General features: G+C 45.8%; 1 protein-coding gene across 2 annotated transcripts; it reads right to left on the bottom strand.

Moving 5' to 3' along the window:
- Positions 1-891: 891 nt before the first annotated feature.
- MFSD9 (major facilitator superfamily domain containing 9) lies at positions 892-14929 on the bottom strand. Of its 2 annotated transcripts, none has more exons than XM_044263763.1 (6): positions 14762-14929; positions 10338-10425; positions 8931-8974; positions 8687-8816; positions 5529-5681; positions 892-1959 (listed from the first exon to the last, which is right to left on the bottom strand). In XM_044263763.1, the coding sequence occupies exons 1-6, from the start codon at positions 14924-14926 to the stop codon at positions 1163-1165; spliced, it is 1377 nt and encodes a 458-aa protein (XP_044119698.1). In that variant the 5' UTR covers positions 14927-14929; the 3' UTR covers positions 892-1162. The 2 variants fall into 2 exon arrangements, with proteins under 2 accessions (XP_044119698.1, XP_044119697.1); XM_044263762.1 differs by having other exon boundaries at positions 5529-5738.
- Between the last annotated feature and the right edge of the window lie 62 nt (positions 14930-14991).

Consider the following 14991-nt stretch of genomic DNA (forward strand, 5'->3'; position numbering starts at 1 on the left):
CAGTTGGACCCTGGCATGCTACTTTTGTAATGACCATTAAGCCTAGGCCTAGGAAAAGGCATTTCCCTGTAGATCAGTGTGTAGCTCTTTTGTTCTCAGGTATGATATTAAAGTGAGAGAAAAGAAATGACTTTCAACATAAGACACTGTAGTTAAGTCTGTCTCATGAGGCATGGCACCTGACTCTTACCTGCATGAGATGCTCCTCTTAAAGGTATTCCTGTACTTTGTCTTCTCCACTGTGCTCTACCATCATCCAACCCATGCAGCCTAATGGAGCCCTGGTTTCCGGGAGCAGTTCATGCCTGATATCCAGGGAGAACTAGCCACACTGACAACCTCAGCTCTCTGCAGAGCACAGGGCCTCCGAAGCAATAGACACAGGGGACAGGCTCCATGAACCTGCTTCTCCTATTACGGAGCGTGACTGCCAAGAGCTAGGGAGAAGGTAACGTTTCGGGATCACATAATCTTAATACTTCAAACTGAGTTAGCTATCAATAACCACAACCAAGTCTCTGGCTTTGACTTGAATCCAAACCTGTATGTCTCTGAATGATCCTTCTTCTACCTCCATGAGGAAGTGCAAGTGTTGCTTATTAAATACAGGTTTCTGGGCCTCCCCTGGGCCCCCAGAACCAGTGTCTGGGGGCTGAGGCAGCCGTGTGATCTTTCCCCAGCCTCCCAGGTAGAACCTTGTTAGGACTTGAGTAAGGTCCAGGCTAATTTCAATAAAGCGGCTTATTCAATCTCTAGGCTTCTGATAGCACAAAAAAACCTTGGTTTATGCAGTGTGACACGAAGCCTGTGTCCCAGCGGATCACCCAGTGGGTTACCCTGTTTTTACTTAGCGGGGGGGGGGGGGGGGGGGGGGGGGGGGGGGGGGGGGGGCTATCACCTTCTGTTATCTCACCACCACCTTCCCGTCCTGAAGCTGGTAGTGTTTCCCCCTGGAAAATCTGAACCCCACTGGCAGGGTTTGAAGAGGAGACTTCTACATAAGATTTAATACTTTCCCCTTTGACAAGGCTCTGACTTCTGATCACCCCGCAGGCTGGACCTGGGAGTCTCCCAACGAAGAGCACCTGCTGGGGAACCACCCTTCTTGGCCGCTGTCCCTTCCTCATGGCCTCAGAGTTGGTTTCTTCTATCCAGTTCCACTCTACTCACGTTTTAATTTGTCACTCCCACCACCGGCACCACCATAGCGGGCTCTGTTGAGTGACATTAGGAAAATCGCCACGAGGGCCAGGACAGCCCCCAGGCTGGGGGGCCCACACGGGCTCACCTCCTGCGCTAGCCCGGAGAGGAGCGGGGCGATGATCCGGCCCACGGCCGTCACGGACTGCCCCACGCCGATGACCGTGCCGCTGGCCTGCGCCCCGCCCGCGGCCAGCTGCAGGTCGGTGATGCAGGTCCTGCCCACGGCGGTGGACACGGCCAGCAGCGAGGAGCAGAGCACGGCCACGGGCACGGAGCGGGCGCAGGCGTGCAGCAGCAGCAGCAGGCAGGTGAGCGCGCTCGAGTGCAGCAGGAGGGCGTGGCCGTCGTGCCGGTACAGCCGCAGCAGGGGCCCCAGCGCCAGGCCGGCCAGGGCGCCCAGCGCGCTGCCATAGCTGATGAGGTAGCCGGCCGCCCGTGGCCGCACCCCGAAGCGCTCCTCCAGCGCCAGCACGAAGTTACTGTAGTAGAGCATGACCGCCACCGCCATCAGCAAGCGCACGGCGAAGAGGTCCCACATCTCGGAAAATATCAGGTTCTTCATGTCCCGCAGTGTGGACGTGAACTCCAGCCAGGGCGGCCTGGCAGGTCTGGGGCCGACTGTGCTCCGGGGAGGGGTGGCGGTTTCCTGCCCGTGACCATCTCCCCTCCCCCAGGGTGCAGAGTTCCTCCTCGCTGCCTGGATTTTCTCTGCACTGGAGAGCTTCGCTTCGCACCAGGGAAACAGCCAAACCAGACCTGGTGGGAGGGCACGGGATCTGTCGGCTGCACGCCCGGACTCGCAGGGTGCCCGCAATCTCGGGGGAGGAGCACATATGTGCACGAGATTTCTATGCTGTAGTTTTGTATTAGTACATTTACTAACCTGTCTTTGAATCCAGTTTTGGATTCAAAACTGGATTGGCCACAGCTACTTCTACTCCATTTTGATGGTAGAATTCTCTTCACCTTAGAAAAATTCTATACCTACAAAATGTTCACTTTTTTCGCCGGCTCAAGAGCCCATGATGGTTTCCTGTATCATGGGGTATTGAAATTCTCATGCTGTATATTTAAAGATTTTATTTATTTATTTGCCAGAGAGAGAGGGAGAGAGAGCGAGCGAACAAAGGCAGACAAAGAGGCAGGCAGAGGCAGAGGGAGAAGCAGGCTCCCTGCCGAGCAAGGAGCCCGATGCGGGACTCCATCCCAGGACCCCGGGATCATGACCTGAGCCGAAGGCAGCTGCTTAACCAACCGAGCCACCCAGGCGTCTGTATATTTAAATTCACTACCTTTCTAACTCTGTGCCTGTCCACCATCTTGCCTCCCCATCCATCCACCCTCCCATCCATTCCCCACCCACACTTCATCACATTCTGAGTAGTTATGCTTCCTAAATGCTAAGGCCTGTGCTAAACAGTAGTTATATATTAACAAGACGAGGCCTATAATATCCCTGCCCTCAAGGAATTTAAGTCTAAAAGGGGGTTTGGACAAGTAAAACACAGCAACTGAATTACAGGGTGAGTACTGTACTGGGGGAAGCTCACTCTGTGAGCAGAAGCAGCCGGCCTCGGCTTGTGGGAAGAGGGGCAGTTTGACACCAGTGACCTGTCAGGAAGCACCTGCTTGGCTCTGCCCCCTGTCAGGGCCTACCATGTGCTTTTGCAAGTCACACCTCAAAATCTTTTGGGGTACCATTCTCACAGACCATGATGTATGACCTTACAGAGCAGTCCAATTCCTACTCATAATCCTACTTCCACCCTTATGACTGGTGCATTCCTGCCTCGGTCGTTTTATGTATCCCATGCCATCCAAGTAGAAGGACCTACTGCCAATCCATGCCTCCAAATTTCTTGAAACTGAATTCCAGCTTGCCATTCTAGGACATTTTTTCCAAACTCATCCTGTGGAGTTTTCAGTCCTTCCACACTTAAATTCAACTGGCCCATGGCCCTTCAGACCGCTTCGTGCTGTTTTCAGCAACCACATCTGTGTGTGTGGTTTCTCCACAGTTAAGGGGGACTACTCTCCAGGGACTAATTTATGACAGAAAACTTAACCACATGAGAATGCAGGCCTGGCCTTTCTACCACTTCTTATCTTTGAAAGGGCCCTTAGACGTTTTACACAATCTTGATAAAAATATGAAAGGGCTATCGCCCCAGTGGACTGAGACCAAGAGTATAATTAAAGTAATAAAAATGATAATGATGACAGCAACTGATGTTTACTGAGCATGCAGTATTCTTGACGCAGCGGGGTGAACTGCTTGCATGCAAGACCTCCAGGGCTCGCCCTAGTAAGACTGGGAGTGTTGTTATCCCATTTTATGGATGAGTAAACTGAGGCAACTCGCTCAAGGCCCACACTAAAAAGTGGCACAGCAAGAATCTGAATCCAAGTCTGTCAAACTCCAGAGTCTAAGTTCTTAACCATGAAATCAGAAATCATGCCACAAAAGACATAAAAGAGGCCTTTCTCAGGCAAAGTGGCCTATCAGAATGAGAATATGAGAAGCTGAAGGGGTAAAAGAGGTTTAAGAAAATAGCCAAAGTCACTGAGGGGAAAAAACGCAATACACTGTTCACTGCGCTGGAAGGCAAAGCCCAGTGTGAGACACTGTCCGTTGGCCTGCCCCTATCGCTCTCCCCTGCTATTCTCTGCATCAGCTCAGCCTGCTGACCTCTAAATTTCTTAAGAATGCACAAGAAATCCCTATTACTATTTTTAGCCATTGCGGTTGAGAACACTTGTGGCTGAACTATCCCTGACTGACTCAGATCCATTCACAGGCTTAGGTGAGGGCATGATATTAAACAGCATCATCGCTGGAGAATCCAAAACAGAACCCCATAATCACAATCTTCGTTTATACACTGACTTCTGACTTGGAGAGCTATCACATTCATCACATTCCTTCATGTGGGAAGGTACCTGGCCACACCAGCCAGTCATGGGCTTCAGGTATTTTATCTCGATTTGCACTAATCCGTCAGACCTCACTTCCCAGCTGAGGTTACAGGTTAAACTTCTGGCAGGAGATCATAAAGTATTCGTATGACAATTCACATTAAACTCCTGAGCTCTGTTTCCTGAGTGTGATATCCTAGCTCAACATGGAATCCATCATGCAACCTGGAGCCTTGAATACAAAGACTAAAAAAGATGCAGTAGAGTAGGCTATCATTAAATTTAAGGAAAACTGAGAAACATGAACAAATCCTCTTGTTTCTGAAGTTGTTTTTCTAAGGCTCAGGAAGGTACCAGTCTCTAGGCAAAGAGGTTTATCCTCTTGGCTTTAGGCGACTGGCCCTGCTTCTAAGGAGTTCATAGTCCAGTAAGTGTTCTTTTATCCATCCAATGTTATTGAACATTGGCTTTATGCCTGGCCAGTTCTGGGCAGGACTGACAACGGTGAGAAAATCACTATCCTGTGGCATTTAGTTTCTAACAGAATGTGTGGGGAGGTAGGGAGGAGAGAATATAAGCAAGAAAACAAATGGATAATATAATTTCAGAAGTGCTGTGAAGAAACCGGAGTTATGTGTAATAGAATCATCAGGAAGAGCCTTTCCAAGGAAGCAAATATTTGACACTCGAATGATAAGAAAGACCCAGTAGGGTGGCTCAGTGGGTTAAACCTCTGCCTTCAGCTCAGGTCTCAGAGTCTTGGGATGGAGTCTTGGGATGGAGCCCGACATTGGGCTCTCTGAATGGGAAGCCTGTTTCCCCTTCTCTCTCTGCCTGCCTCTCTGCCTACTTGTGATCTCTCTCTCTCTGTCAAATAAATAAATAAAATTTAAAAAAAATTAACAAAACAAAGAAAGACCCAGTAAAGGTATATGGGAAGAATGTTGTAGGTGGGGGAAAGAGCAAATTGCAGTGCCCTCCTGTGGGAATGAGCCTGGCATGTGTGAGGCAGACCAGGAAGCCAGTGTGGCTGGAGCACATGGAAGGGTGGGGGGCAGGGCTTGCCCATCCACATGCTATGTGAGACATATACATGCTTTAAGCATGATGGGAAGACATGGGCAGGTGGTCTGCAGCAGGAGACGAGGTGACCAACTTTGAAAAATAAATCCGCCTATTCGAATGTAAAGGGGATTAAGAGTACACGTATCAGGATGAGCCCTGAGTGATGTACAGAACTGCTGACCCACTAAATTGCACACCTGAAACTATCATAGCAGTGTAACAACAACAAAAACTCTGCCTATTTTAAGAACAACAAAGTGTAAGGAGATAAAAGTAAAGCAGGTAGATGGGTCAGTATGAATGCATAAACCAAACAGCCTTCTTAGGATGAAACGTCAACATACCAGCATTGAGGATGAAGACCGAGAAACAGATGAAGGCTGTCAGATAAAATCCATCTTCTAGTTCTGTAAGATATCCACCAACCATGGGGCCTAAGATGAAGCCCACACTAGATGCCGCATTGAATTGTCCAATTACTAGCGGCCGTTCTTTCTCTGCAACCAGATCAGAAAGCAGAGCCCTTGAGATGGAGAGGGTATGTTTAAAAATACCTGCAAGGGGATAAGAAACATACTCTGTAACATTTTTCAGACCAAAAGAATCTTGGATGTGAACTTGCATTTCATCTCTATCACAGATGGAGTTCTGGTCTCCATTCTCTTTGAACCTCTAAGGTTTGTACTTTTATCCCACTGTGACTGGACTCCTGATCTAGCCCCACAGTTCTAGTTGGCTACCTTATCCCTGGGAGTCAAGCCCTGCATCCCCTGCTTTCCCACCATCCACACTGACATCCCAGTATCTCCAGCTTTCTGTTAGCCAAGTGCAATTCGTGGTCGCTTCTCTACAGAGATGTATCATTCTTCATTCATTCACTCAGTGAGTAAACATTCGAGCATGCCTACTCTTTGTTCAGCATTAATCCTGACCCTGACCCTGAGAATAATGCAAGGATCAGAGAGCAAAAAACCCCACAAACTCTCTTCATAGAGTGTGTGTATGTGTGTACATGGGTACAGGTGATAACTGCTAGAGAGGAAGAGAGCAGGGAAGGATAGGGAGTGAGGAAGAATATAAAAACATGATCACATAGTCATCTAAACACTACCAACTGATTTTCTCCTAGCAAGAGGTTTATGAATTGGTTGACTAAACAAACCGAAAGGTGGGACATGACTTAATAAGAGATTAAAGTGTATATAGCAGCTTTATATTCCTCATACTTCTGCTGATGTATTTGACTTGTCTGCAGCCATACACCCATATGTTGAATAAACAGACTGAGGGGTTCTGATATAGTATGCTGTCCGCCACGCTGGCAATACATGGCAGCAGTTCAGTCAGTGTTGCTGGCGGGTCGGCCTGCCGTGCTCCTAACTGTGATGCAACACGATGGTTTCCAGTGATTTCCTTGAAAGAAGCATCACTCTGTACATCTCTCGGCTTGCACCCTGCTCCTGGGTTCTATATCCAACTGCGTGTAAACATTAGAGCAGATATTTGCCTGATAACCAGCCTCTATGGGAAGCAAACTTACAAACCTGTCTTAGAATTAGACAGATTGTCCCTAGATCTATTTCCTTTAATGTGAGAAAGGACCAGGCTGGAAGATGATTCCTAAAAGGCCTAGCAGGGATCCTGTAATTATTTCTGAAATGATACCGATGTTGAGTTCACCTTATATACCCGGGGAAGGAGGACTGTGGTGAAGGTGACCCAGACTAGCTTCCTGTTACCTTCTAGAGGCTGGGCTAGGGGATAGAGAGAAGAGGGGAAAACCATGTGTCTTCCTCTGGTACTTCAAACTCTGTCAGGCTCACCTTCAGATCCAAGGACCTGAACCTACATGACATTGTACAGCATAACCCTTGCAAGGCTCCCCAGGGCTCCCTCATATTCCTGGGCCAACCGAACACTGTAGAAGTTCCCATAGCAGGAGAGAATTTTATGTGTAGCTCTCCTGTTAGTCAAGAGTAAGACATATATTAGTGGAACTATCACTACTCAAAGCAGGCTCATTTCATATTAAGTAAAAACATTTTAATCTTCTCTATAAATTTCAACCTATTGTATACAGGGCCGATTACTCTGTAGTTCTTTAGAATTACAAACAGCCTTAATGCTGAATGGTGGAGTGTATTATATTTACACACTGCAACTCAAACCAAGCATGTACAATAATTTTGACTCCGAATGCACATAAAGCAGCCATCAGTTGGATTTTTTGTGTGGGGGGGGCGAGTTAGGATGATAGCTCATATTTAAAGCGAAGACCTTTGTAAGTATTTTCAGGTTTTTGAGTTAAAAGAAAGGCAAAGCATGAATTTTCGAGGGTTAACTCAAAAGACTTGGAGAGTAAGGATGTATGTCACAGAAATGGTGTGAAAATCCCAAATGAGCTGATCATCAACCATATGTTAAAAGTACTTATTTTATGCTCTGTTCCTTTGGGGCACTGGGCGAAAAGGAGCAGCTTAACTGACTAGGGGCAGAGGTCCAGGGCTGCAAACTTGTCCACCAGGGCAGCTGAGTCTATTGGTGCTCTATTGAGTCAAGGGAGAAAGAAACGGAAACTCCAGGGTTCTAACAACTGAGAAAGGCAAAGAGAGAACAAAGAGCTTCCACAGGGCCTCCCTACCTGCCACACTAGGATAGCAGTCAACAGCGGCAGCTCAAAGAACGGACAAAATAAAAGCCATTTCGAAAATGTCAGGAACATTCAAGATCAGTTTGGAAACAGAAACTAACCCAAGAGCCACGCCATCGTCATCCTAGTATCTCCCCCGACCAACAGCCGGATTTACGGGAGGCTGCCGGAGAGCTACAGTGGGAGATCTCCATCTGAAGTCAGGAAGCCCAATTTTAAAACTAGAAGTTGGCCAAGGGGAAGAATAATAACCACAGCGCTGGCCAAAGACATTTAACAAATTCTTACTGACTGAAGGTAGAGAGAGCGATGGGAAGGAGCCAGGTCTGTGCAGTGGTATAATGATTCATACCGACAGGGAAGGCTCCAGGCCCCGTCATGGACAAGCTCTGTGGCTGTGCTCATCTGAGCAGAGCCTGACTGATACTAAGTCCTCCATCAACAGCAGCGTCTGATGTTCCAGTTATAATCGCTCTTGCCATTATTCTCTCTTGACATAAGTTGTAACCAAGAAGGGACCAACAGGAGAGCCTGGGCAGCTCAGTCAGTTAAGGACCCAACTCTTGGTTTTAGCTCAGGTCACGATCCCAGGATCCTGGAATCCAGCCTCACATGGGGCTCTGTGGCTCAGTGCAGAGTCTGCTGGAAATTATCTCCCTCTCCCTCTGCTCTTCCAGCTGCTCATACAGACTCACTCTCTCTCAAATAAATAAATGAAATCTTAAGAAAAAAAAAAGGGGAAGAAAGAAAGAAAGAAAAAGAAGGCACGGACAGGTAAGATGGTCTCTCTTTATACATTTACAGACAATTGGTTTATTTTGAATGAAAACACACCCAAGGGCAGGAACTTACCCACAGGGACTCTAGCCAGGGCAAACAGGAACACATTGGTAGATGCTCCAAGAATCAGATAACCCAGGGCGCTGAACAGAATGCACACCAGCAAGGAAGACCGTCTTCCAACCACATCACTCCAGCAGCCCTGAGGAAAGCAAGGAACACAGAAAGTCCTCTGACCCCCCACCTTTAACCACCACCACCATGGAGATGCCCCCAAATGTAACTGAGATGTGATGCCAGATGAGAGACAACTTACCACCAGTGTGCTGGAAAAGAGCTGCAGAATGCCATAGGAGGAGCCTATAAAAAAACATCAGTAACATCAAGAAAATCATGAAAATGGATCAATGTGGTAATAATTACACACATATTAACAGGAAAACATTAGGGGAAAAGAAGACCATTTTTAAAAAGGAGATATCCCCCCCTTTTTTTTTCAGTTGAAAGGGTAAAGCAATACAATTTTTACTAAAAGACCTTCAGGGATGCCTGCGTGGCTCAGTTGGTTAAATGTCTGCCTTCAGCTCAGGTCATGATCTCAGGGTCCTGGGATTGAGCCCTGCATCAGGCTCCTTGCTCAGTGGGGAGTTTGCTTCTCCCTCTGCCTGCCACTCCCCCTGCTTGTGCTCTTTCCCTCCTCCCTCTCAAATAAATGAATCTTTAAAAAACAAAAACAAAAAACAAAAAAACCTCAAAAATTGAAGGAAGTAGGAGAGAGACTACAACAAGGGCTGCCCACAGTCTCTGAGAGAGGCTTCTGCTCTGTAAGGATGCATACCCCCAACTGAGACAGAATAGAGAGTACTCGGGGAATAGAAATCCAAATTCTAGAAAAATTCTCCTAAGTCTAAAAGTTTCTGTATCCTCTTATATGCCTCTAATATTCCGGTTTTATGAACTGCTTTAGTTTATAAAGAACTGACAAAATTTTACAGAGCGCCTTTACCTCCATTATATCACATAACATGTCCCTTCTGCTCTTCACAAAAACCCTTGGGCCACTGTGGGGGCTGGTATAATTCTACTTTCCAAGGGAAATACAAGTCATGTCATGCAGGACTTACCAAATACTGTGTCCACCACAGTCTCCCAACATCTGCTTATCCAGCTTGCGAATAGTCAAGGGCTGTTAGTCTTTTAACAATTCCTTATTAATTGGCATAGTCCTAAGCCCTGCTATGCCCTGTCTCTTTGGTAAATCAGGGACTTTCAGATGGAGGTTCTATGCTGCACAGGCAGAGAAACCCTACAACCCCCTAAGATGCACTGGTGGTGGTCAAGGCTCACCCTGAGTCCCTTTGCTGTGTGAATTGATTTCTGTAGATTACATTTCTCTGGTTCCCGCAGGCAGGAGTCCGCACCTACCCTTTGACACACACAGCCAGCTCCTTGGAGAGGCTCGGGGAGGAACTGTGATGTCACTGGTGGTGAGGGCAAAGAAATGATGCTAACCCTCAACACCTCTCTGAACACAGGTAGTCTAGGAAAAGATGAACTATATTCACTCCAGGGTAACATTCCTAAGTACTCTAAAAATTCCTTTTAGCCCACTTTGAATTTAGCTTTGGATGATACTCAGCTATCAAGACTGATTTGTTTTTAGGTTCTTAGTCCAGAGGATTGAAAATTCGGTGCTCTGAAATGTACAATATTAACTACTTACCTACTATTCCAGCAACTGTTGGACTTGCTCCAAGAGACTTGACATGAAGGCTCAGTAAAGGGACGACCATGCTGACACCAAACAAATCCTAGACAACAAAACACTGATTGACTCAAATTAGAAACTGATGCTTAGGTGTTCTTAAAGTGGTGATCCTAATAGCAAACTGATTAAAAACATAAACCAGTATTTAATTTTGAGGAAACAAGAAATCGTACCTCTACAGTATGCTATACCCATCAGATTAAACTTATCAAAGAATCAAAATACAATGTTATAACAGTTGCTACCTATAAATGCCTGACCACCATGACCGAGAATCATTTCGACTTTAGCTTCTTTGTGATTGATCCTTAATACTCAAGGAGGATGTGCTATAGAAGATAGAAGTTTTTCAAATAAAAAACAAAAACAAAAAATGTCTGTGTGTAATGAAGTGGGAAAGGAGGCAGGGATAATGCCTATTTCTTTCTTTCTTTCTTTTTTTTAAGATTTTATTTATTTATTTGACAGAGAGAGATCACAAGTAGGCAGAGGCAGGCAGAGAGCGGAGGAAGCAGGCTCCCTGCTAAGCAGGAAGCCCGATGTGGGGCTTGATCCCAGGACCCTAGGAGTCGAAGGCAGAGGCTTTAACCCACTGAGCCACCCAAGTGCCCCAATACCTATTTTTTGACAAAGCCGCACTTGCTTCATAATATGAATTTCCTCCTGGAACTAGGGAAGGCGACTAATCTGTGGCTTATAGCCTTAAAAATTATACCTGAAAAGAAGGTCTCAGCAAAGTAGGAAGGAGAGAGAAGGATGGGGTACTGGGGAAATCCAGTGTTCTGTAGCTAAGTCAATGAAAGTGCAGGCACTGGGGTTACACAGACAGTTCTAAGCTCCGGTTCCATTACTTACTAAGCATGTGTGCTTGGAAAGTTACTTAATGTCACCAAGCACCAGTGCTGTCATTTGCAAAAAAATGGGAATAATAACACCTGTCTGGTAGAAATATGAAGTCCATTAAAAGATGTAATGATTGAGACAGGTCTAACACACAACAGCAGTTCAAATATATTTTCACTTTTCTTCAGTCCTGGGGATAAGTACTGATCCCTTCTGCTAGGTATTCTGAGTTAACAGAAGGATTGTTAATTTTTCCTTTAAGTTTTATTCTAATCCCTACTTCACTTGGATACTTGCAACGACTGGAGTAGAAGAAGGAAACCACATTGCACACACACGCGTTTCTTTATATTCAACTAGAATTCCTTTCCTTATAATCAATCTGGTTTAAATAGAAAGAAATGCATGAAAAACATCTTTTCTTTGGGGCCCACAGTTAATCTTTTGCTTGTCCCTTCTCCTGGTGGCTGTGCATTCACCTAATTTTAGAAACAGGAACCTCTAAATGTACTTTTCAGTGGCTCTTTTCCATGGTTACATCTTTAAATGGCCATATACTTACTATCTAGCGTTCTCAAGTAGTTCATAAATTTATACTACCTCAACTACAGCTTATTTTGATTTTAAGATTATATAAATTTTGGGGGCTCTCAGCCTTCTTTCATCCGCCTACTGATGTACGATATCACTTAAAAGACCCCAAATACATCAGCAACCTAATGAATTTTCTGCATCTTTCAGAAAAGGAAACTCAATTGTCCAAAAAGATCTTTTTCAAAAAATTCCCAGTATGACTTGTTATTTAACATTCAAGTAAAGGATGGGAGAGAAATAATTAAGTAGGCTGCAATTTACGGTAGGTAATAAGAAAACAGGCTCATAAGTAATAACTGGTGATCAGTATTATTTTAATGCTTTGTGAGCCTGAAAAGGATTAACTATTTCCATGGATGCTGGTGTCCTAGAATTGTCTCTCAGGAAGTTGTGCTCTAAAATCGTCTTCCCCTTACCAGAAAAGGCAACTCCTCTCTTGCTGTGAATCTGCAGTTTCTTCAAAACCACCGGCTTTGAATGTATTTTGAATGTGGCAACTGGTCATGTGCTTGTAACCGTTTATAAGGAAATCAGGCAAGAGGGGACACTTAAACCTTTCATGGAACATCTACATCTCTCAACAAAAACTGATGAATACACTAAAAAGTTTCAGGATTTTCAGGGTAGGAACCTAAATATTTCTTGATCAGCAAACTGCCTCAGTAACAATGAATGAGACCTCACTACAGCTGATGAAATAAAATATGAATCTCTGTATCTGGAGGAAGAAGGGATTGAAATCATAGGTCTTAGCACCATCTTACAATGCTAACCAAAAGGGGCCTAGAGGGTCATCTTAATCTTCCTTCTTAAACAAATTAAAACCTGGAAGCCCAGATGAGAACTAAAAACAGAACATTTTGGCAAATAACTTCTTTAATCCTGTTCCCTTCCTCTCTTATTAATCTGAAACCATTTTCCCAAAAGTCTTAGGGGGTCTTTACATCTCTCTATATATAATAAAAGTAATAACTAAGTTATGAATAATATTCCTTAGATGTTACCTAACAAAGAGCCATTAGATCCTACAAGGATATCCAAAGCTGCACATACTTTAATTGCTTACATTTTCCATTTAAAAAAAATCCCTACTCTCTTTTAACTTTTGGGAAATCTTACATTTTACCCTGAACATATTAGAGACCTAATAACTCTCTTGAACAAATTATTACAATTTTACATCAGGCTTGCTAAATTATACTTGCTGTGTGCACAGTTCATACACAACACAGGAGATGTTCTGAATATTCTAATCTGTACTGAAAGATCAACTATAATGAATGGCCTGTGGATTCATTTAAAACATTCAAACTATTTCGAATTTTAGGTCATGTTGGTTTCTCTGAAGTCCCAATCTGGACTTTCCAGGTGAGGGTTCAAATTCTTCTCATCTGGCAGAACCAGATAGTAGTACTGTCTGAGGGAGGGAGGCAGTAGCCGATGGACAGTCCCCAGCTTCTACCAGAGGGTGGATGGCAGCCAACTCCCTTCGGAAATGTCAAGGACGACTCACCATCAATAGTTTTGAATTGTGGATGGCTGGAATAGAACGTGGAAGAGGCATCTGCATGCACTCTAAGACTGAACTAAGATTAAGGAATGCCAGGCTCTGACCTGAAGCGTTAACCCTGGGGGCTAAGTGAGGCAAGGTTAACCAGAGCCCTCCTGAGTGCCTCACGGTGTGGTGTTTACAGTGATTTGGAAAATGCTTTCATCATTGTCTTAACAACTATTAAGTCAACATTAACCCTTTACAGAAAGATGGTTACAGACTGATGGTTCAGTACCCAAACTCTAGTGAGGCTAATATACTGCAGAGTAGAGGTCTTAACCTGCATCTGGGCAGAAAATAGTAATTTCTCTTTGCCATGACCTAGTGCCTTTGCAGACTATTCAAGGCCCCTAAAGGCAGTCTTTGCCCAGTGACACTTAACCTGACCAGTTCCTTTTGTCCTCAAGATATAGTCTCAGTCTCAGCAAAGAGGAAATCCTACTGAGTCCTCGTCCCAGTTCTCTCCTAATCTGGACCAGCTCACAAAGAGGGCAATTGAACCAGGTCTAGACTTGGAGGAAGAAGAGTGAGTACTTGGATCTAGGGTTCCTGCAGATAATGGCCCATGAACTACCAACACAGCGTTCTGGTAAGATTTTAAGTTCTTCCTGGCAGGGACTGTGTATTACAGGGACTGGAGCTCTACAGCCCTGGCAACATAAAATGTTTTCAGAAATTCTATGAATAATAAATGGATGGATGGATGGATGACTTCTCCTATCATACATTCATCTTTCTAAGCTTTCCATTCTAAGTGGGGAATTCAAAATTAATTGTCTTTATTAAACCAGGACACACACACACACATCATGAAAAAGAACAAATCTGCTTAGCCCAATAAACAGTTTGTTGAAAGGCAGAAATCGGTATAATTCATTATGGTTTGCATTTTTAAACATTTCAGTCTATCAGGAGCCCTAATGAAAATGTGCCTAATTCTGCCCAAGTGAGGTCATCAACAGTGACTTCGCTGACCGGGCCTGGCAAAAAGGCCCGTGTATTCACTCCGACTACACCTACGGCCCTCAAACTTGCTCAGGAGCCCAGCTATCCACTCTGCGTGTTCTGTACCTTTCACAGCACCTAACACCTGGGGTCACCGTTGAGCCCGGCTCAATCACACTAGACGCTGGTGCTGGGGGCGCATTAAATCGCAGGAGGGGCAGAGGAGCCGCGGACTGGGCTCCGCAAGGGTGCAATGTGACCTGGCGCAGAGTGAAAGAGGTTTGGGGGCAAAAAGAGGCTTGAAAGGTAAGGAGGCACCACCAGGCAGATCGCAGGTTCCCAGCCCTCGCTGAGACGACCACTCGGGCTTCAAGAAAAAAGCCGCCCCCAATCGGATTCCAGGTCCAGGACGCAGTCGCCCTTCGCTCCCAGCCCCGGCACTCACCAAGAAGCCCACCAGGTAAAGACAGAGAAGGAAGCGGCGGGCTCCGACGGCACCGGGGCCGCGAGCCCGCGCCTCAGCCCCGGCCCCCAATTCGTGCCTTGGCATCGGGGTCGCCGAGGCCGGTCCCCGCGCAGTGGCCGGGCCGCGGCGCACCCCCGACTCCATGCGGATGGGTCGGGGGCGCGGACCTCCGTAGCCGCTGCCGGGCGACCCCCGCCCGGTAGCCCCGC

Source organism: Neovison vison, chromosome 8 (assembly GCF_020171115.1).
Source record: "Neovison vison isolate M4711 chromosome 8, ASM_NN_V1, whole genome shotgun sequence".
Lineage (NCBI taxonomy): Eukaryota > Metazoa > Chordata > Mammalia > Carnivora > Mustelidae > Neogale > Neogale vison.

Excerpts from the sequence above, each read along its gene's own strand:
- MFSD9 (XM_044263762.1), bottom strand. The coding sequence starts at position 14,926 with ATGGAGTCGGGGGTGCGCCGCGGCCCGGCCACTGCGCGGGGACCGGCC. Across the intron at positions 5,739-8,686 it reads CCTGGCTAGAGTCCCTGTGG|GTATTTTTAAACATACCCTC; the intron begins GTAAGTTCCTGC and ends ATCCCCTTGCAG. Across the intron at positions 1,960-5,528 it reads GGTCTTCATCCTCAATGCTG|GTCTGGTTTGGCTGTTTCCC; the intron begins GTATGTTGACGT and ends CCCTCCCACCAG.